Source organism: Diadema antillarum, unplaced genomic scaffold (genome assembly GCF_040938485.1).
Source record: "Diadema antillarum isolate AM-2024a unplaced genomic scaffold, OU_Dant_1.0 seq00001230_RagTag, whole genome shotgun sequence".
Taxonomy (NCBI): domain Eukaryota; kingdom Metazoa; phylum Echinodermata; class Echinoidea; order Diadematoida; family Diadematidae; genus Diadema; species Diadema antillarum.
The window spans coordinates 1,141,847-1,163,888 of record NW_027272018.1 but is presented as its reverse complement, the minus strand read 5'-3'; the positions used below and the strand labels follow the sequence as shown (position 1 = coordinate 1,163,888).

The window sequence follows — 22,042 nt, the reverse complement described above, 5'->3', positions numbered from 1 at the left end:
TTCAAGACTAGACACAGGTGGTGGTGACATAGGCCCGAATTCATGAAGATGGTACAATTGAAATCATGGTTTAAACCATGGACATTTTGTATGGAATGCCAAGTGCCGCATGGCCTATTTCGTTACAAAATCAGTCATTTCGTCGATTTCGTCGACGAAATGTTCATTTCGTTAACAAAATGATCATTTTTTCCATGACCATTTTGTTAATGAAATAATCATTTTGTCCATTTCGTCAACAAAATTACTGATTTTGTAACGAAATAGACCATGCGACACTTGGCACTCCATGCAAATTGTCCATGGTTTAAACCATGGTTTCAATTGTACCACCTTCGTGAAGTCGGGCCAAAGTGAATGATTTAAATTTTTAATGAAGACATCCAGTGAATCACTGTGTTGCCAGACTCAACCCTGATGTGCCAATACATAAGAGTGATGAGTTGTCATCTTCAATGACTGTCATTTTGTGGGTATACGAGTTTCCATTCAATGGACAATAATTTTGTGGAAATGAGGTAGTCTTCAATAATGAAATGTAGAATTGATGAGTTGCAGCCTCCAGTGACAGTTGTGTCTTCAGAATGAGAGCGCAATTTCAATAGAAGGAATGCTGATATGGGGTAATGTCAATGTGTTTTATTTTGATAATAGAGAATCAGTTTGATGCAGCAGTGTTAGAAACCTAGGACTGGCAGAAACTCACTTTATATTTATCATTCATAACTTGATTGTACATACATTGTATGTTTACTGATATGATGGAATACAAGTCGTCAACATCGCAGTACTTACAGTCATGACTCGAGTGGTGGAGACAACTTTGAATGCGAAGCCTGTTGGAAGAGTATTTCAGGTTGTGTGATGTGGAATGATTGAAGGTGATGGTGGTAGTGATGGTGGTGGCGATGATGGTAATGGTGAAAGTGATGGTGATAGTGATGATAATGGTGGTAAAGATGGTGGTAATGGTAATGATGATAGTGATGGTGATGATGATGATGATGATGATAGTGTTGATGATGGTGATGGTGGTATTGGTGATGGTGTTGGTGATTGTGATGGTATTGGTTTCGATGATGTTGATGTGTTCATGATGGTGATGATGGTGTTGGTAATGGTGGTGGTGGTATGGTCATGGTGATGTTGAAGGTCATGGTGATGGTGGAGATGGTTTTGGTGATGGTGGAGATGGTTTTGGTGATGCTGATTGTGATGATGGTGATGGTGGTGGTGGTGGTAATTGTGATGGTAACAATATCAAATGATTACTCAAATGATAACTGATCATGATGTCATTGATTGCTGTAATAGTTTATCATATTTCTAATGCTGGTTGTCATCTCAAAGATGAAAATGAAGACGATGACTATGATGATGATGATGATGAAATGAAAATGATGGTATCTCTCTGTTATGATGGTGATTTTATGGCCGAATGTATTCAGTCAATTTATGAAAAACCCTCATTCTCTCTCTTTTCTTTCTACAGGTCATGTTCACATCACAGATTTCAACATAGCTACTATAGTCAAAGAGAACACATACGGTACCTCTATGTCGGGGACAAAGCCCTACATGGGTGAGTGCTATGTCATTTTACACTGCAAGGTAAATATTCATTAAAGTTTATGCCTCCTCGGGTTGTCTGTCTGTCCCTCCATTCATCTGTCTAGCTGTCTGGATGTCCCACATCTTATCATTATGAGTTAAGTTTTAAAAAAAAAGTTCTTAAATGGATTTACTTGGTACCTGGCCCACAAGGTATGCTACATGCGGGTAGGTGTAGATCCTCACTAAATTTTGGCTAAATCCCTCAGGAACAAAGGTCAAAAGTCACAGAACTTTTGCTAAAAAGGTTTTCTGAGTAATTTCTGATGGTAATGTAATCTGATAGGAAGTGTTGTGAAATAAATGGACAGTAATACTAAGTTTTAATGAAGTGATAGTGGTGAAAGGTCAAAGATCAAGGCCATTTGTCACCACCCTCGCACCAAGGATGTAAGCACTGGGTGGGATTTGAACTTGGGTCCTGCGATTAGGAGTCGGGAGTCTTATCCACTGCCGCAGCACCTCCAGTAATCTGACTGTAAGAGATATGATTTTTGTCAGAAATAAGCCAGTTCGGAGTTCCACTCTGCACATGAGCAGAAAAAAGGTCATTCGGACCAACGGGCACGTTGGTTTTTAAAGTCACTGGGATAAGCGTCTGTGATGTATTATTATGTATAATGATTATTCATGTAGGCCTAATCCTTATAAATGCTGCTTGCCAGCACATCCACCTGACAGCAAAAGTGGTATTTGGCAATATCGATAGAAAGAGGTTGTTCTCACATTCAATGTAAGATAATGAAATGGATGCTTTCCCAAGTGTTAATTGACGGATCATTCTGGCCATCTGGTTTATGCGAGTTCATTCTTTGTTCAAGCAGGATTGATGAATACCATAAATCGTTGCGTAAAGCTTATGCATTATGTTGCTCTGAAAACGAGTGAAGAGCCCCTTAACCGACTGAGAAAAAAGAAAGGTCATTCGGACCAATGTGCCCATGAGCTAACTCCGAACTGACTTATTGAAATGATTTGTATCTTTTTTTTTGTGTGTATTTCTTTCAACCTGTCACAAATAGCACCAGAAATCTTCCAGACGGCGACAGACGACTGTAAAGGTTACTCGTATCCCGTGGATTGGTGGTCACTCGGTGTATGTGCCTATGAGATGCTCAGAGGGAAGGTAATGCGAACACACCTTGCATAGAAATTCATTTGCACACAAAACAGCTGTCCGCTGGTTTAAAGCAAAATTTGTTATCAACATTTAAACTCCATTTTGACCCATATAGCCAGCATTACAAGATCCATCATATCAAATCATATCATATCATAATTGAATTTAAACTGTATCATATACAGTATATGAATATGTATGGAGATGATCAAATGATCTGATTTTGCATAACCAAACTTTCGTAATGAAATCATTGAAAGAGCATTGGTCAAATGTATCTGGATGGATCCCTGCTATATGAGCCCACTGCAAATTTCCTATGGAGAGACATTTAATGAAGTTGTCCAGCAACCCTACAATACTGGCCACTCTTCATAAAGGCCATCTTTAGATATAGACATTTTATGTTATCCCCAAGGGTCCAATACATGCAGGTTTGACTGCACATAAATTTGTCAGTGTGAAATTTCTTTGGTTTTAATATTTGCTGTTGATTTTTTTAGATGTGTCACAGCAGTGGTGGTGAATGTTTTGACTGTGGTGTCATACGCTCTGGGAAAGCAACGTACCATAGATTGTTGAATAAGGTTGCTGACGTGCATGTCCTTGATTGGATGTTGTTGTTGCTATTTGAAAGCTTAGCAAAGTGGGAACTTGTTTCTGGTAACGCTAGTCATGGCTAGATCCATGGAAGGTCCTCCTCTTTGTGACAGATTCCAAGAACAGGGGTCGTTCCTTGTTGAAGAACGGAATTAGCTTCTTCCGATTGGCCTTTGAGAGCTCAGCGGAGTTGCCGGGGAACGGGAGGTGTTGACTCGCTTGGGTCAAGTTTCGGGAGTTTGCACGAAGTATGGGGGTCCCCGGCGTTCCCCGCACTGTTTGCCCAATCTGCCGCTTATGGCATTATCACAGCCTTGATTAAACAAAGGGAGAGAGTTTGCACCCGGCTTTCGGAGGGAATCCACCGGATTCATGGCCTCTTTCATTATGAGAGATTCGGCCGCTAGAGAGTATCTTGTTCACTGCCGTATGTCGTACACTGCCAATTTTCGGGTCCCGCAATCTTTCATACATTAATTTCTCTCCTTCAAATGTACTTGACGTCTTATTCAGTCTATCTTTATGTTTACCATTTGTTCTCATGTATGCCCTGTTTACACTTTATTACATTTTCTAATTTGTGTTTATTTGTGGAAAATAATGCTAAACCTTAACAATTCCATAACTTTATATATGTTTCTGCTCGAAGGGTGCCGGAGGCATTATTTTATATTGTATGTCCGATTTGTATGACCCCCCCCCCCCCCCCCATCATTCTCATTGTTTAATTGTATCAATCAATCAAGTCAGCTTTTCCTTGGTGTGGGAATTGCACTTAAAGTCCTTGCCCCCTAAAAAAGATACATGTTAGTAACGATGACTAACAGTAGTACATTTGTATGTGATGTAGCTATCACCGTCCTGTATAGTTGTTATTTTTATATACTTGAGTTGGTTCTTGAAAAAGAACTTTCATGAAAGCAAGCAATGCATACAACTCGCAGCAAGAATATTACAAATTAGGGATGAGAGAAGTTGATGAAGAAAAGGACAGTACAGAGACCAAAGACATCAAAAGAATGGGCATTTGATGTATGACATAATTATATGATTTGTACGATAACGGAGAGCTTAACAATACCAATGTAGGAAAAGAAAGCTCGGCAGGCTACAGCTGAATATGGAGGATCAATGACTTTATGACTTTTATAGGGAAACCTCCTTATAACAATTACCTCAAAACCATAACAATTACCTCATTATATCAGATTTCTGACTCTCACAGGGTACAAAATCAATCAGAGTAATCATCCCTGTTAGCAACAGCATGCCTATTTGCAGCAGGGGCAGTTTCATTCATTGCTAAAACAGCTAAAGAGCATCCAGTGTGCTCAGTCCCACTTTAGAATGAAAAGCGGGAGATACTAACAAGTGTTATGGGAAGTGAGGGTACTCTCGCACCTGATTGGGCCTTTTTATCAATGAATGAAATGACCCCTGCTGCAAATAGGCACTGTGTCACAAACAGGGATGATTACTCCAGAATTTGGACATGCAAAGTCACATTGTTATAAGAGAAGTTTGTTACATCCAACCTCTTTTTTACAAGGTTCCACTGTAAGAGAGAAACCTCAGTCAGAGATTGTCACACCAGGGCCCTGTTTCATAAAACTTGCTATCAGTATTAACAAGGTACGATAGTTGTTATTAGCTACTGAAATACTTGCATCTGACTGGCTGAGAGCAAATTTGTCGTAGAAATGTGGCAGTTGTTACTTAAGTTTTATAAAACAGAACCCAGGTTTTTCTTGCAGTATTAAAGAGAACAGCTACATGTCCTACAGTGAGCCTTCGCCTGAGTCAAAGGTCTCTTTAAGTCCTCTTCTCTTTATATTCTATGGATTTTAGTCCCTCATAAGTCAAACTCTCTAGAAGTCAAAGCTATTTCATTAGTCCAAATAGATTCGACTATTAAAGACAGGGTTGACTGTCCAGTGTAGAGGTCAAAATGAAAGTTATGAAAATATTAACTTTAGCTTGAGTTGTTTAATCTCCCTTCCAATGGAATGTATTGATTCTCATGAGATGCATTTAATGTGACTCTTTTCCATTTTATTTCTCCTATGCAAAATGTAAATTGTGTATTTGTGTGAATAGACACTGTGCTGCTTCTTCTGGAGGTTCTTTTTTTTTTTTTCTTCCGAACTCAAGTTTTGAGACTAACCTGTTGCATCAAGGGAAGGGTAGTGAAGATGCATAATTATCATGGAGGAGCTTTAGGAAGGAATCCACTTGTAGAGGCTTAGTTAGGTGCTCTCCTAAGTCAGTATTTATTTTCTGCAGCCACTACCGACTGCTCGCTCTAGCTCCCTTACCCCACGGCCATTTTACTTGTTCCGGCGGCTTCAGAAGACATAAGAACATGGTGCACATGGGCTCCATGGTGATCAGGAAATCAATGCTTTTAAGTGAATTGAGCGCCAAGGTTTTCTTCACGCTCGAGGGAGAGGGGATGCATGTGGCTGCCCTTGAATTCGAAATGTGTTCTTTGGAAAGTTTTGGGAAGAGGGGAATGAATTATGCATTATTTTTACAGCTATTTTAAGGCAGACTATTTAAGTGAATGAGCGTCTATTCTCCACGGAGGGCTTGAGTCTTTGTTGTTCTTATTGACTACAATGTTTTCAAGATCATCCATGCTAGATATAATCTCTTCAAAGTCTGTAAATTTCAACTGTGGTTAACATGGCAAAGAATTTGAATAAAACATTTATATTGGAGAACAGAAAACTCCGGATATCACTAATTTGATATGCTGGTGATTGTAATTTTGGTAACTTGGTCCAAAGTTGACTATTCTTTCACAGTTGTATTATATTCAGATTTTGTGGATATGCCTATGAAGATTGATAACCATTATAACAATATCCATGTGGAACTTGATTGAGATTACCCTTTGTGTTAACAGATACAATCATATTTTACAGTACCATCAGGGCTGGATTGCCAAAAGAGTTCTATTGCCCTTGGCCACAAAATCAAGGGTCTTTTTTTTTTCCTTTTGCAGTTTGGAAAGAAAGACCTGTAAGTGTTGTTGAGTTGATGTATAATTACTGTAAAACACAATGCTTTTGTGGCATGAAATTTTTGCGATTTGGAGCCGACGGCCTTTTTTGCAGCACGAAATCTTTCACGAGTTGCCTTTAACATTCAATGCATATAGTGTAGACAAGAACTTTCACATGCATTTTGCTTTGGCTCTCGCGAAATTTGCGAAATCAAAATGCACCCAAACATTCCTCGTTTTACAGTATATCATAATGGGAGCCATTGAATGTGATACTGAAATTATAACAGTGATATTAATATTTGGTTAGCCTGTGCACTATAAAAGGTCATCAAATGTAGTCAGTTCCTAACGTTGTAGATGAAGTACTGTTTGAGTCACAAGACTATTTATGTTTTAGGACTTTAAAATCACCCTTGAATTTAAAAGTGCTCTAAATGCTTCATGTGAAACATTTGGTATGTTGCCTTCCCCACTAGCCACCATTGATACTATATCTCACCTTTCAGGGTTGCTGTCTTATAAAATGAGATGATTGTGAATCAACTTGTTTTGTTCTATGTTTCTCCATTCCCTCCCAGAGACCCTTTGACATCCATGCCAACTCCTCCATCGGAGACATCCAGCATCTCTTTTCCACCAGTAATGTGCATTACCCCTCCAACTGGAATCCATCCATGACCGACCTTATCAAACAGGTAAAACACCCTCTGTGTGAGTGTATCGATATGTTTGCTGCATACGCCATATATTTAGCGAGTCTGATTTTTGCGAATCAGGACTTTCAGACCACCACTTTTAGTATTTTCCGTGCTGAAAAGAAGCTGCCTTATGCACGGAACTATAGGGTACACATATCAGGAGCAACAAAGGAAGGATGGCTTTTGAGAGGGCTGAATAGCATATAGAGTAGATAGACAGACAGATAGATAGATAGATAGATAGATAGATAGATAGATAGATAGATAGATAGATAGATAGATAGATAGATAGATAGATAGATAGATTGATAGATAGATAAATAGATGGATACAGGAGAATATATCATACCTAATAGATAGATCAAGAGAGAAAAGAGAGGGAGGGGGGAGAGAAAGAAATGGAGAAAGAGTGGGAGGGGAGAGAGAAAAAAAGAGACGGGTTGGATGAGAGGATGATGAGGAGGTTGATGGATCGTAAAATCTCTCCTCAAACACACCGCCAAGGAGGACACTTGCCCAAGATCTTGATGACTGCCACAATGATCGTATGTCTGTTTTGCCCTTTTTTTTCAATACGGTCGAGGAGGAAGTGTTTACAGAATCTCTGATTGATTTTAAGGACTGCCAGCAGTTCATTAGGACTGGCGCCAAAAAATTCCTCTGTGCATGCAAAAAGGAAAACTTTCTCCACATATTATGTACCCCATTCTCAATTTGACATCAGTTTAAAAGGATAATCTGTATATTGATATATAAGCACTCTCTTACCTTAAATACAAAGTGGATGCTTAGCAGCATAAATTGAGTTGAATTTTGCATGCTTATTGCATGCAAGTGTTGCTTGCAATGCAGTCATGCATCAGAGTTTGCATAAATTTATTTTTGAATATCATATTAAAGAAAAAAAAGTTGCGATCTTTGTTTTTATAGTATTCAAAGAGTGGTACTATTTATGGGGGAATTCAATTTCAGATTGACTAAGATCAAAATGACATTATGACCCCGTTTACAGTGCGGGGCTACAGTGCGCGGCCGAGCCCTGCCTCAATTGTGAGGCCGGGCCCCGCAATTTTGTCCGTTTACACTGCCGGCCGCTCGGCCGCGCTTTTGATTCAAACCTTTCAATATGTTGTCGTTGTGGCGCTCTGCTTGTAAACAAATGCTATTTGGTATTGTCTGGTTTTCAGACCCTTTGCCAAATGAATTCCGTGGCGACGAAGTCGCCGTTCAGGCAAAGGTCTTTGCCGAAGGAAAAAATCCTTGGCAGGTTAAAACCACCTTAAACTGTCTAGTTTTTGACATTGAGGGGGTTAATATCCTGAACAGCGAAATAGTACAGGCAGAGAGTTGGGAGCCAGACTAAAATTGGCTGCGCATTTGCCCAGTTTACGTTTACACTGAGAAAAGGCCGGGCTCGGCTGCGGCTGAGACCACCTCCAGAGCAAGGCCCCGCATTTGGCCTTTTGCGCGTTTACACTGAAGCGGGGCTGGGCCGAGCCGCGGCCGAGCCTCGCACTGTAAACGGGGTCATAGACAATCACATGATGTAATGATCCTCATCTTCTTCTTCCTTTTTTTGGATGGTACTCTTTATACTTCATTCAATCCCTTTGCACGATGAACAATAGCATTTCAAAAGAAGAAGCTTCTTTGCCGTCACAACCCCTCTTCCAGAAACATCTATTCCAGTGTATTTCTTTTTTCCAAAATTCTAGGCACCCCCGGAACCCATGACAGAAAGTGGGCCTCACTTTTACATAATATATATATGCATCTCAATTGCCAGATTCAGCGCTCTCTCAGATGGCCATATTGATGACATAAACCTCAAACATGAACGGTGCAGAGGATTTACTGTGATTTGCAATTCTGCAATTTTGAGTCGAAGCGATGGGTATATCGCTGAATGCAGCCCATTCCCGAGGGCATTGCATGAGATTCCAAATAGTTTCACTGACAAGCCTGAGAGATATTCTCTGGGGCTAGAGTAAAAATGATTCATTTTAAGTATTGAAGCTGTCTAAAAGTATAACCGGTAGTTTGGTAGCTGAAACAATACCTCTCAGTGGCCAGTCTATTAAACTCTTGTCTAATCGCCACATGCATTTATCATGTAGGAAGCAGCCACTGTTCCTTTGTGGTGTGTGTGCACTGTGTGTGTGTATGTGTATGATATAAGAAAATGCTCCATATGTGACCCTGCATCACAAAACAAACAGAAAGTCGCCAGACATGAATTTATAGTTAAGACCATATTCTGAAAGAGCAGACTTTAAGCTTTAAAATGATGTATAACTCAAATCAAATGGACTCTCCTAACCTATCTAAATATTGGAAAGAAAGCACAAACTCAGGAAAAGTGTGAACTGAGAAAAGGGGCTCTGAAGTACAGTGTCTATTCAAGCGCTTAATCTTTACCAAACTGTGCTGGCTGTGCGATGAATGGGACAAAAAACAGGAAGTAAACCACCAGAGTAACAACAATGAAGGGATTATCAGATTAAACTGAAATTGAGCATGCCTTATTAAAACATTCTGTCCTTAATTAATGCCAACTTTCAAAGCAGTAGCATCATCCTTTCAAGAGGTATTAGAGTTTAAAGTGAAGAGTGTGTATAAGGTTTTTCAGAAATGAAAAGGGGCCTCTAAAGACACACCTAATCACACTATTCTTCTAAAAATTATCGAGATAAACTTCTAGAAAACACACTTTCCTGCCCGTTTTATGATCCCAAATTTTAGCATAATGTAGAAGAAGACTTGCTCTTTCAGAAAACATGAAAAAGTCAAGATCGGCTAGGTTGACCCATTTCACCTATTTTCAGTCCTCAGACAAAATCAGTGTGTGTGATTTTTTGTTTGTTTTGTGATGCACGGTCACATATGTTCTTGTTCTTCCATATGTGCTAAAAGTTACACTTGGCAAACAGGTTGTTAATGAGGGCATAGATTTTAGCAGTGCTGCTCTCACTGTACGGCATACCTTGCTTTGAAATCATCAAGTCAAGTACAGGTTCAAGATGGTCATGGTGCTAGCCACTAAGACTTACAAGCCTGTGGGTATATTTGATTACAAAGGTGAAATGTTAAAATATGTTCTTGTTCTTCCATATGTGCTAAAAGTTACGCTTGGCAAACAGGTTGTTAATGAGGGCATAGATTTTAGCAGTGCTGCTCTCACTGTACAGCATACCTTGCTTTGAAATCATCAAGTCAAGTACAGGTTCAAGATGGTCATGGTGCTAGCCACTAAGACTTACAAGCCTGTGGGTATATTTGATTACAAAGGTGAAATGTTAAATGCAGATGTTGATCTGCTGCCGTATCAATTTTTGTGGAATCTGGCTTATCAATGCTACATGAGGTCGAGACACGCTGATTAGATTTTGCGCAAAAGCCCTCAGGCTCAAAGGTCTGAAATGGGTGAGAAATAATTTGTTGCCTGAAATGACAGGGATTTCAGATTAAAGTCAAAGGTCACCAAAATTTTGCTGAAATTTTATTTTCTGACCATACAACTTGTACACTCCACTAGGGATAAGTGTGATGACAGCGTTATTTGGTGTTATTGTAGACATGATGTTGAAAATATATTTTCGGTGCGGCAGAAAGGAACAAAGTTTAGTCTGTGGTCAGTGATCCAGATTAATGAAGGGTCGTATACTTATGTGGTATGCAATGATGATTGCATGAGAATTTGAGGCACCCAAGTTGACCGTGCGGAGCAGTTGAATTGCACGAAAAAATGTGTTTATTTTGTTGTTGTTTTTTGTACGAGTGTGTATGTGTATATGTGTGTCTGTTTATTTGTGTATGTGGGTTTCTGTTTGTTTGTTGCAGACAAAGACGAGATACAATGTGCCTAGAGGAAGAGAGTTGATATGGACAGTAGTTGCTCAAGTGGTAAATTACCCACGTAGATTTGGCCTTTGTCAAGATCTCATTTGTGTCAAGTCAGCACTTAGCAGCAATTGCAACATGTCTTTTTGCTATTGTTTTTGTGATTTTTACCCTTAGCTCTGCTTCTTTTGGGGTCCCAAACCATTCATTATTCTTAATGCTGTATCCTTTTGTAAAATGTCAAATGTTTAATGAATTGGTTAAATAAACTTGAACTTGAACTTGAACTTGCTCATCATTCACACAAATCCCTGCTTCAATGCCAAATACGCAGGAAAAAGTGACACACAATGGCGTCACACCAAGCTGCTTTAATATGACATTCTTTCTTACAGTCTGTAGAATAGGCCACATGCTGATGAAAACTGTGTGGAATTTTTTTTTCATCTTCTGAAATTGCCACAAAACTGGTGTAAAAATCCTTCGACCCATTTCGTAGGCCATAGAAATTGGACCCCCAAGGCGTCCTGCGTCATGTAGAGATTGCATTAAAATGAAATAAGAAACAAAAATTGTGATTACCTGTGAGTAGGAAAATGAAATTGCACAACACTCACATTTGCGTGGTTGTTGCCAAGCTGCTCACCATGGCAACTGGAAATTATTGTAGTTGCATGTGGTGGAAAAAATGATGTACAGTCATGGCTTCACATACTGCTGCTATTGCATTCTTTCCTACCGTCTGTAGAATGTTGTATATGCCATATATTTCACGAGTCTAAATTTTCGTGAATCGGGAATTCACAATGATTTTGCGAGTGGTAAAATTCGCGATCGCGGAGTCCTGTACTGAACGGAGAAATGTACATGCGTACGTCACATCCACAGCAGGATCAGAGTCAATATTTTCGCGTGTTTTTAATTTCACGAATAGCACCTGACTCGCGAAATTCGCGAAAATAAAAGCCTCACGAAATATTCGGCGTATACAGTAGGGAACATGCTGCTAAAATGGTGTGGCATTTTCTACATCTTCTGAAATTGCCACAAAACTGGTGTAAAAATTCTTCACCCCATTATGTAGGCCATAGCAGGACCCAACAGGAGTCCAGCTTTGTGCAGAGATTGTAGCAATTTGAAATAAGAAACAAAAATTTTGATTACCTGAATAGGGAAGTACGTGACACACTGCTCACATTTGATTGGTTGTTGCCAAGCTGCTAACCATGGCAACTAGAAATGATTGTTTATAGAGTCATGTGTTGGAACCTGACTCATTAAATTGGAGAATGGTTCATTTAATCTTCAAAAAGTATATGGACTGAGTGGTGCGAGCATTTAATTGTATTCATTCACAATGTGAAGAGTGTGGCATTACCATGTAAAAGCCAGTGCACAGTTTTATACATAGCGGTAATTCTTGCTGCAGAAATCAGTGAATGATTTCATTCAATGAAATCATTGAAATTCACTAAATTAAAAAGAAAATGCAATTGGTAGTTATCACATGATGTGAAATCAGTTATTCAAGTTGATATGAAATGAACTCTACAAAAAGTATCTACTTGAATGCCTTAATTCTTGATCCTTTTTTTTTTCATCTTTATGAAAATTAAATACACATCGAGAAGCAGATGGTTGTCTGTCTTTTACTGGCTGTCCCTTGTGTATGTTGTAATTACACTACGTCACGTTTGTTCTAATATGTACACAGCCTAAACATCTGCTCTAATTAGAGCCAATTTGAGTGCCATTACAAGTACCCAAACTTTTGTACTTCGACCATTATGCCAATTTAGAGGGTTAAATGAAGTAGATATCAACATAATGCCCAGAGATTTTTTTCCATGTTTTTTTTTTTTTTTTTTGGGGGGGGGGGCGGGTTTCTGTGGGAGGAGGGGGAATTTTGTAGGTGTGGTATTGGAAGGCATCTTAACTTCGATACTAAAAGTAAAAATTCACGGGACATGGACTGCTTAGTTGACTGTTCGCAATATTTCATCAGAAAAAATGGTTGCCATGACGACACCATTGACAATATGCCTTTCTACAGGCAAGGATATTAGATTGTCTGCTCATTTGAAAAGTGCAGGGCACTGCTGCAAATACATATATGGCTTGAGAAGAGGTGCATGATGTATGAGTATGTATTGTATAAACCATGACTGTCCCAGGTACTCTTGACAGTCCTAGAATTTTGTGTCCTTTTACTACTATAGAGCCATTGCAAGTATTTTAGCTTGAATAAAGAGATAAACAAAGCAACAACGGGCATTCACGGTCATCAGGGATAATTTATGAGTGAGATTACATGCTGTTTCAATACATGTACATCATCCCTGCTCCTTCTGTGAAAGCACCTTGCCAGGTGACGTTTGCATGTTGAGTGGATGCCCTTTGAGGACAAGTCCCGGCTATGCTTAGGCAGGTGTCTATGCGAAATACATGTTGTAGCAAAATCAAAGTGTCCTCAACGGGTTGAGCCCCCTTTCCACCGACAATCTGAGACTCATCTGATCCCCAAAATGCAAAAGTTTTGACATTCTGCTGAACTCCGATGAAATCTGATGCGACAATTAAGCTCCGGAGACTCATACGAAGGCTCACCAAGGGTGATACCAACTTAACCTGTCCAATGACTGCTCTATCATCAGAAACTCAACACACTGTCTTAGGACGTTGGCTGGACATGCCCTATAGTCGACCAACACAAATCTAACGCACACCAGACTGACTCGACACTTATCCAACACTGACTGGACTTGCGACCGGAAATGGCATCCGATGGTGAACTAAGCTCCAAGCTTACATCCTTTATCAGACGATCTTGCCGCATCAGATCACACCCAACATGTCTGACACTGACCTGATAGAAGGCCAACACAAGTGAGATTCATCAGACTGCGATCCGATACTTTGATGGGTGGCTGGAAGCAATAATCTTTGCTTTCCACAACTGACCGATGAGAAGAAATCTCTGTGAAATGGGGGCATTTCTTGATTGGACCGTGCTGCACTTGCTGGTAGAAAGGTTGACCCCACTAAATCTAGAAAGTATGTACAATGTATGCCATGAACACTGACCATCAACTAAAAACTTATTTTGAACATCAATATTTGGTTTGCACATCATAATGAAAGATAGATTTGATACACATTCTCGCTGAGTACTTGAACAAAATTGCACTGCCAACATGAGTAAGGACCCAAAAAAGTAAAAGGAAAACAGTAACAAAATCTTTTGGAAGCACTTTCTGCAAAGTATTTTTGTCATATGGCTTTATGGTAATATGTGGCAAAGAGTTTCGGGTCTGGGAAACTAGCTGCCACTGCCTATGGCAACAGCAAGTATTGTGGATGCCTGCAATCAGTTGCATTGCCCAAAACAGTGATGGTGGGCAATTTATGCAAAAAAAAATGTGCATTAAAGCTGAAGATACAGCCAGACTTGTAGTAGGTTGGGGTCGTGCTAGTCTGGTTTCCAGACCCTTTGCCAACTGGACTCCGCGGCGACAAAGTCGCCGCCTTTGCCGAAGGCAAAGGGTCTGGGCACATTCGCTTCAAGTGGGAGGAGCCTAAATTTACCCCCAGTGAGCGAGGGCGATCATTCTGTCATTACGTAATAAGGAAGAGGTCACGTTAGTGACCCCTGCATCCTCACCCAGAGGTTCCAAGGACACTCTCCATATACATTACATGCATGCATCCACTGTCCGTGGAGTATTTCCATGCACTGTTTACTGCATGGAAAGGTTTTCTGGTGCGATAATCCTGTTTCTGATAGGGCCTATTTAGTCACTATATCCACACTATGCACGGAGCTATACACCATGCCCAAGACACATGGCATCCAAAGAGCGAAAAATGAAGTCGAAAAAAGAAAGTGCAGCGGAGTATTGTCGAAAATTTTTTGTAAAAACTTTGTATGTGGAGATGAGTTGTGGGTGGGCGGCCCATGTGATATATAATGTATTATTCTATGTACATGTATTTTTTTATGTTCGTGTTTGCTGATGAATACGTTCAGTTGAGACCCTTCTTTCTATAACTTAATAGCAGCTAGTGAATAAAAAAGAAACAGATGATTAGCAACGTGCTCTTCCGATCAGTTCTTGTCTTCATAATATCGTGTCCCTCTCGTGGAAACATTGCGGCAACTGACTAAACTTAAAAATATAACGATATTGTTTACTAGTATTTCTTCATCTCACACATATGATAATCACCAAGATAATAACATCGGGATATGTATGAACCCACACAAGAAAAATGAAGTACACTTGCATGTATAGGTGAGCTGGGGTATTGTGGCCCCTCAACATAAGATGTCTTCATACACCACTCTTCTATCCCTTGAAATTGCCCGCTTGATAGCCGTACAAGGTCACTTCTTACCACTATATGCTCCAACATCCATCCATTTAGCAATTATAGCATCTATAGGGGGACCAGTTTTTAAAAGAACGCGCGATAAGAGCCACATCTATTCATTTCCAATTTATTTTTCATAAAGTCACTTGATGATAAAAACCTTGTCTGAAGTGGTTATGTATAATGAAACAAATAATTAAACAAATATTTCTTTGACAGAAGGCCATTGTTTGAAGCATGATGCGCTTCGGGGCAATTATGCCCCCCCCCCCCCTTGAAAAGCTTTGTTTTGCTAAGAACATCCATGGGTATATATGCAAGAAAGAATACTAATTATTTAGTTTAAGTCGCAATTAACATGGTTCATTGCTGGCATATATCAAGTGGACGTAATACAGTGCAGTCATAATGAATTATCATTGCAGCTTGGTTTGGGATATTTTCAGCTGAAAGACTTCATTTCCCAAGGTCATCATGCAACAAAATTAACGGCCAAACGTTACAAACAATAATAGACTCTGACTTACAGTTTTTGTATTCACATAATTAAGATATGACAAGCTCTAGCATTTGATATAGATTTGTCCATGTAACTCATATATTTTTTCGGCTTATTGCAGATTTATCACTTGTATATAGGAAAGCATCGGTTTTGTGGAATATTTTGCCTCAATTCTCAAAAGATGCTCATGTACTTTTTTTTTCATTGTTTTTCATATGCTCAGAGACCCGTCCATATTAGTTAATCATAATAGACTTTCTATAAAAGAAACAGGTGCCAAGTTTATGGCAAATGATATGTTTAGAGACAATTATCACCCCATCGTAAGACTATTAATTGTTTTTTTTTATTTCTATATATAAGAAGCAACGCAAGTTGGCTGCTTTTATTACCTCATTCAATGCAAAATGAAAATTGAGTGTAGATAAGTAGAGAACAGAAATAAGTTCGGTACTAAATGGCACACCACAACCAATTATTAATTTTGGTCTCCATCCTGTAATTTTTGCTTTTTAATCCCTCGACGACAAACTTCTCCATTTCACCATTATGCATGTCTTTAGTTGATATGCTCCTTGGACCTTATAGGATGTAAGCATGTACGCCATATAGGTGGTATAACCAGGGAGGTGGGAAAACCGAGCACTTGTGTGACCTTTTGTAAATATTGATGTTGTTACATTTCTGATTCCAATAATTGAATGGTGAATGTGGCAAAGAATGGTTCATCCCGATGACGATGTTGGCTATAGAGTATATGGGAAAGGTGGGATACGGAGGAAGAAGAGGAAATATTCGTTTTCTATCAATAATGCAATCCAAAATTCCAATTGTATTCCAGCGCTCTTCCCTTAAATTTCATTGTGTAATATTCTATATAGTATCTTAACAATAACAACACCGCATTTCGCTGAAAAATAAAACATATTTTATTTTCGAAATTACGAATCCTATTTCATCACCAGATTGACGCGCCTTTGGAATAACGACCCTTCATTCATTTTGGGATAAACTAAACTTTGGAATAAAGAACCCAATTAAGTTTTTTCGGAATAAGGAACATTATTCAATATCATCTGATGATATTGAATAATGTTCGTCATTCCGAAAAACATGATCTGATCAACAAACCTTCTGAAGAATTACGACTCTGCATTCATTTTGGGATTAATCATAAATTTTTGATTCACGAAACTTATTACATTTTAGCACTGACAAACTTTCGGAATAATGAACTTAATCATTCGCATTAGCGAACTGTTCGGAACGTAACGAATTATAACAATGAGAATTATACGTATGAAAGCATTGACAAAAATTTAAAGAATATAATAATAAATGTCCAATTCAGATACTTTTAGCTTGAATAAATTTTTTTAAATATTTTTCCCGTGCACAGGTCATATTGAATCATAGCTCTTCTCCGAATATTAGCCTGCCTTATGCAATAATAATAGCTTGTCATCAACATATTTTACAGAGCATGTGGAAGCACTATGCTTTTCAGATGGAGAAATTGTGTGTGTTTTTGTAATGTATCTCATCGTTCTGACTCTTAAGTATGAGTTTAACGTTATACGAACAAATACAGCGGAAGGCGTTGTGCATCAATCAATATCGCCACAATCAAGTCTATTATACTTGCAGGGTTTTGTTGTTGTTGTTGTTGTTGTTGTTTTGCTTTTTTAGAGGGCCTCAATTTTTTCATCCACAAAGATGCCTGATTTTGAAACTCACAATTCCGGATACCTGATTTGGGAAACCTCTTTAGAGTTTTCATTGTTCGTCGAAAATGATCATTGATATCATGAGAACAATAATTATATCTCTCTAAGATTTATAATGTTTGTTTTTTGTTAAGTGCTGTCTGGGGCAAATTATTTGTATAGGGCCCCATTTTCTCTCTCTCTTCTTTCGCTCTTTAAAACAACAACAACAACAACAATAATGTCTACATGAATTGTTAACTTGTTTCTCTCTGAAAAACCCCAACCATCCCCCTTCCCCCCCAAAAAAAAGCAACAAATTAAAATACTTCACTGTTGATGCTGTTCATTTGGATATTTGAGCAACAATTCGCACATTGATGAATGTCGGAAAGATTTGGGACCTCAGATAATGTTCATTTACATTGAGCTGATGATTGCATTCCACGTCTATAGCACCTATAAAGGGACTGTACAGTACTGGTTGAGGTGGGCATTCATCTTTTGAACATTCCTAAGTGAGATAATGAAAAGCCTCTTATGAAATATGAAAGAGCATGTAATTTTAAGAAGGATTCAATGTTTATTTGATGAAAATTGGTTTTCAAATGGCTGAGATATCCAAAAAAAAAGTGCTAATAATAAAAGGCGACATGCCACAACTTTATTAGGATCTCTTTGTTTCACCTTGTTTTTTATCTTGGCCATTTCAAAACCGATTTTCATCGAATAAACTTTTGATACCCCTTAGAACTTAGAAGGTTTCTGAATATCTCGCAAAACGTTAAAAGCTATATCCTCACCACGACCAAAACTGTACACACCCTTTAAGATTAAATCATTGAAGTGAACTCAATATCACATTTAAAAAAAAAATGTGTATCTGAAATTGCCAGTTTCTATCAAAATATGCATCCATTTTGTATTTTTTCATTGGTCAAAGATCCGTGAATTTTGCTTTATTTGTAGGATTCAGTATACTAGTAGTCAAATTAGACCGGTTTTTGCATTCATACTCATAAGGCCTACTAAAAAAAAAAGGTTAAAAAAGATGTTGCTGGTTTTCCCCAAGTCGAGCCTACAAAAGAAATCCATTAGACAACATAGTGGAAACGAGAAAACGACTCAGATGGTTATGCATTAAAATACCGTGATTGAGATACTTTGTAAAGAAAGGAAGGGAAATGTGGTTCGCAATTGTTAACTTTACTGATTGTATTGCACTATAGGCCCTACATTAGTTGAAAAAAAAAAACAACCCAGCACAAATGAAGAAACAAACAAACAAAAATCTTCCTTGGACACCTATTCCTCATTGAGCTTATAACATAAGTAACAAGGATATGTGATTTTTGATTCTTCTTCTTCTTCTGATTAAGTCTGCCTCCTTCAATAGACTGAAGATTCTTGCAGACTGATTTCGTCGATAGACACAATGACACAAAATGGTCTGCTTTAATTTTATTGGAAACATAGTTCACTTGACCATTGTGCGCATCTATAGTAGTAAACAGGAAAAAACGTGAGTAACAATCAAAAACATCGAAAACTTTTAGGAATACACATCATGGAGTACACACTGTCTACGATTGCCGATTCTTCCATCCGACCTTACTTTAGATCTTAGAAAAGTCTGAATGTTCGTGTGCAGAGAGGTAGAATATACGCCTCCCTGAATGTATACCATCACCCTCATCCTGCATACTACAGTATACAGCATCCACACCATTGGTACACACACGCCGCAATGCCAACACACAGGTAGTAGGGAGAGTCCTCCCACCACCCGGCTCTGATAACACGCTGAGCAGGATAATTCGAATTTCGCGCTTCAGAGGACGGGAGCGCTGACAGATTTATGGATTCCGCCCAAAATCGGGCGGAATCCATTAACTCCAAGACGAATGCTTCCAGACCCTCTGCGCGAGAAAATCAACTTAAACTATACTAGTTTTCGACGTTGAGGGCGTTAATATCATGGATAGCGAAATAGTATGGGCAGAGGGTCTGGAAGCCAGACTAGGGTCATGCAGGCCTGTGTTGTGTTACAAACCAGATGTGAAATGTGTACTGTATCATAGCAATCCCGTATGCATATCACCTGATCGACGTACATATAGGCCTAACTCATACCCATTGTGCAATATGGGGGGGGGGGGGGATTGGTAGGAGAATGAGGAATATGGGGGAGATAGAAATAGCTGAAACATGTATGTGAATGCGACTAGAAGTATGTCACTGAAATAACCCCAACAATATTTTGAAGTTCTTGTGAATTTTCATGCAAGCTGCTGCTAGCAAATAATACGTTTGAAGAGAATTTTCCAATACATTATGTTCTTTTTAGAATCCCCACCCCTGGAAATCCAACTTTGTTTTATCTTGTATTCATTGCAGCATAATATTCGTTAAAAAAAGTCCTAATACCAACTGTAGTTGCCAGTACATTACATATTGTAAGGGATATAATGCTTTGTTGATCTTAAACTATGTTCCCTCTATTTTTGTTTTTGCCTGGAGCTCCATTGCATCAGAATGGATCACATCTTATCATATCATCTTGAGTTCAAGTTCAAGTTCAAGTTCAAGTTTATTTAACCAATTCATTAAACATTTGACATTTTACAAAAGGATACAGCATTAAGAATAATGAATGGTTTGGGACCCCAAAAGAAGCAGAGCTTGTAAAAAAGGGGTCCCGGATAAACATATAAAACAAAGCAAAACATACTAAAGTTTTAAACATATTAACAAGAAGTATAATAGTAACATATTTACATAGGACAGATGCAACACAAGCACACACACACACACACGCGCACACACACACATTCAATCACACAAACACGTGTCACAAAAACTCTCATGCACATACATATAATTTACATGAAATTGCAGAAAGATACTTTCTATCTTACTATACTTTTTTAAATTCAGCTCTGAGAGGGTATTCAGAGTTGGTATTTTTGTGACTTTACCAGCTCAGAATTATGTCCGAGTAGTCCCCTGCATGGGTGGACATGAGCTTATAAACCTTTCCAAAGATTAGACCGTTGTTGATGCTGCGTGTCTCCTTGGGCTTAAGCAGATATGTCGGAGTGGGCCCGTTCACATATGAACTAAAACATTGCTTTTCTAACTCAAACCTTATCTAGCAGTTTTTGCAATGTGAATACAAATTTGCAAGTGCATATACCCACAAGCTGTTGTGAGTTTGAGTCTTATTACCTGAAATATTTGTGAGTTTTTATTTATAGAATTGACACCTGACATTTTCTGTTGTACATATAGGCACCATAAAAACCACCTTTCACATCTATTGCTTGTGGCTTCTTGCATGCTATCGGTACACACGGCAAGCCAGGGATTTGCAAGGGCATGGCATGCCCCCCCCCCCCCCCCCCCCCCGAAATACTGCGAGACTTTCTGAAGTCGTGGTATTTTGATCAAGTGTAGACAGAGGATCGAGCCAAATCTTGTGATTTTAAATCTAGTGGTAATCAGAATGAGGGTGGGGCCTCAGATCATTCCTACCTTATTTCTACCCTATATTGGAGTGGCAAAAACATGGGGGGGGGGGGTGGAGTTTGCAATTGTAATGAGCAACACTACCCAGAATACTGCAGACTGCCATGTTGCCTTCACACGTGATCACAGTGATCCATGATGCAATTTTGCGTGCATATGCAGACTGTTTCAGTGCTTCATTGGTTTAATATCTTTGTTATTGTTGATGTTATTTTTTTTTTATGGAACTTGGCGCATGTAGTTACCTTGGGATGTATGCACAAAGCATATTTTTGGGGTGTTTGACAATACTATGGTGACCACATTAGTGGATTTTTTTTTTATATTGGGCTAGATGTCATCATGGCAATTAACTGATTTTACTGCAATGAAACTTTCCAAGCACAAGTTCTGTAGCAGGGGTAACTAATCATTCTCAATAACGTTTATTTGTTTTCTGGTGCAGACTAGAGAATTTAAGTTATTCCTTATGCCTTCCCAACTTAACATTAGATGCAATGATATCTCAGAAGCATGCAGGTTTGCGGGTGATAGGATGGTTCACACACACACACATATTCACACACAGACACACAGACACAAAGCCGCACAAACACATTCCCATGTTTTTATGAGGTTGGGCATGAAGAGCAGAAGACATCCTATGGTGAAAGTCAGCCAATAAATGCTGCTGGAAATTTATGATGTTTGACTCCAGCCTTTGGGAGATTCATGGCCGTTGAGTGCCGTGCGAGGCAGTCGTCATTTTCGTCGGTCGATTTATGGCATTCTCTCATCGCGCGGTGCTTCTCTGCGGCCCAGTGCTGTCATGCGATATAGGGAGTGACAATTGGTGGTGGTATGAATGTCTGATTCTCCTCTCTGCAGCCGCTGCTAAAATGAAATATGACGAAATAAAACGATCAGCACATATTTCCGTTTGCTGGCGAGAAATCTTCAGGGGCAATAGCTCACTACTAGCGGCTGCTCTTAGCAGTAGCCTTATGAACTGCTCCATCTAGCAGTAACCTTATAAACTGCTCCATTACAAAACGTCTCACAGCAAGATCTACTCAA

The 22,042-nt window shown here is 39.0% G+C and overlaps 1 protein-coding gene across 1 annotated transcript in view; it reads left to right on the top strand.

Moving 5' to 3' along the window:
* Positions 1–22,042, top strand: part of LOC139745027 (serine/threonine-protein kinase 32B-like) — a 46,882-nt gene that overhangs the window by 3,259 nt on the left and 21,581 nt on the right. Inside the window, exons 3-5 of the mRNA XM_071655436.1 lie at positions 1,493–1,582; positions 2,634–2,737; positions 6,920–7,036. Of these exons, the coding sequence (XP_071511537.1) occupies positions 1,493–1,582; positions 2,634–2,737; positions 6,920–7,036 (311 nt within the window). The remainder of the gene's footprint in view (positions 1–1,492; positions 1,583–2,633; positions 2,738–6,919; positions 7,037–22,042) is intronic.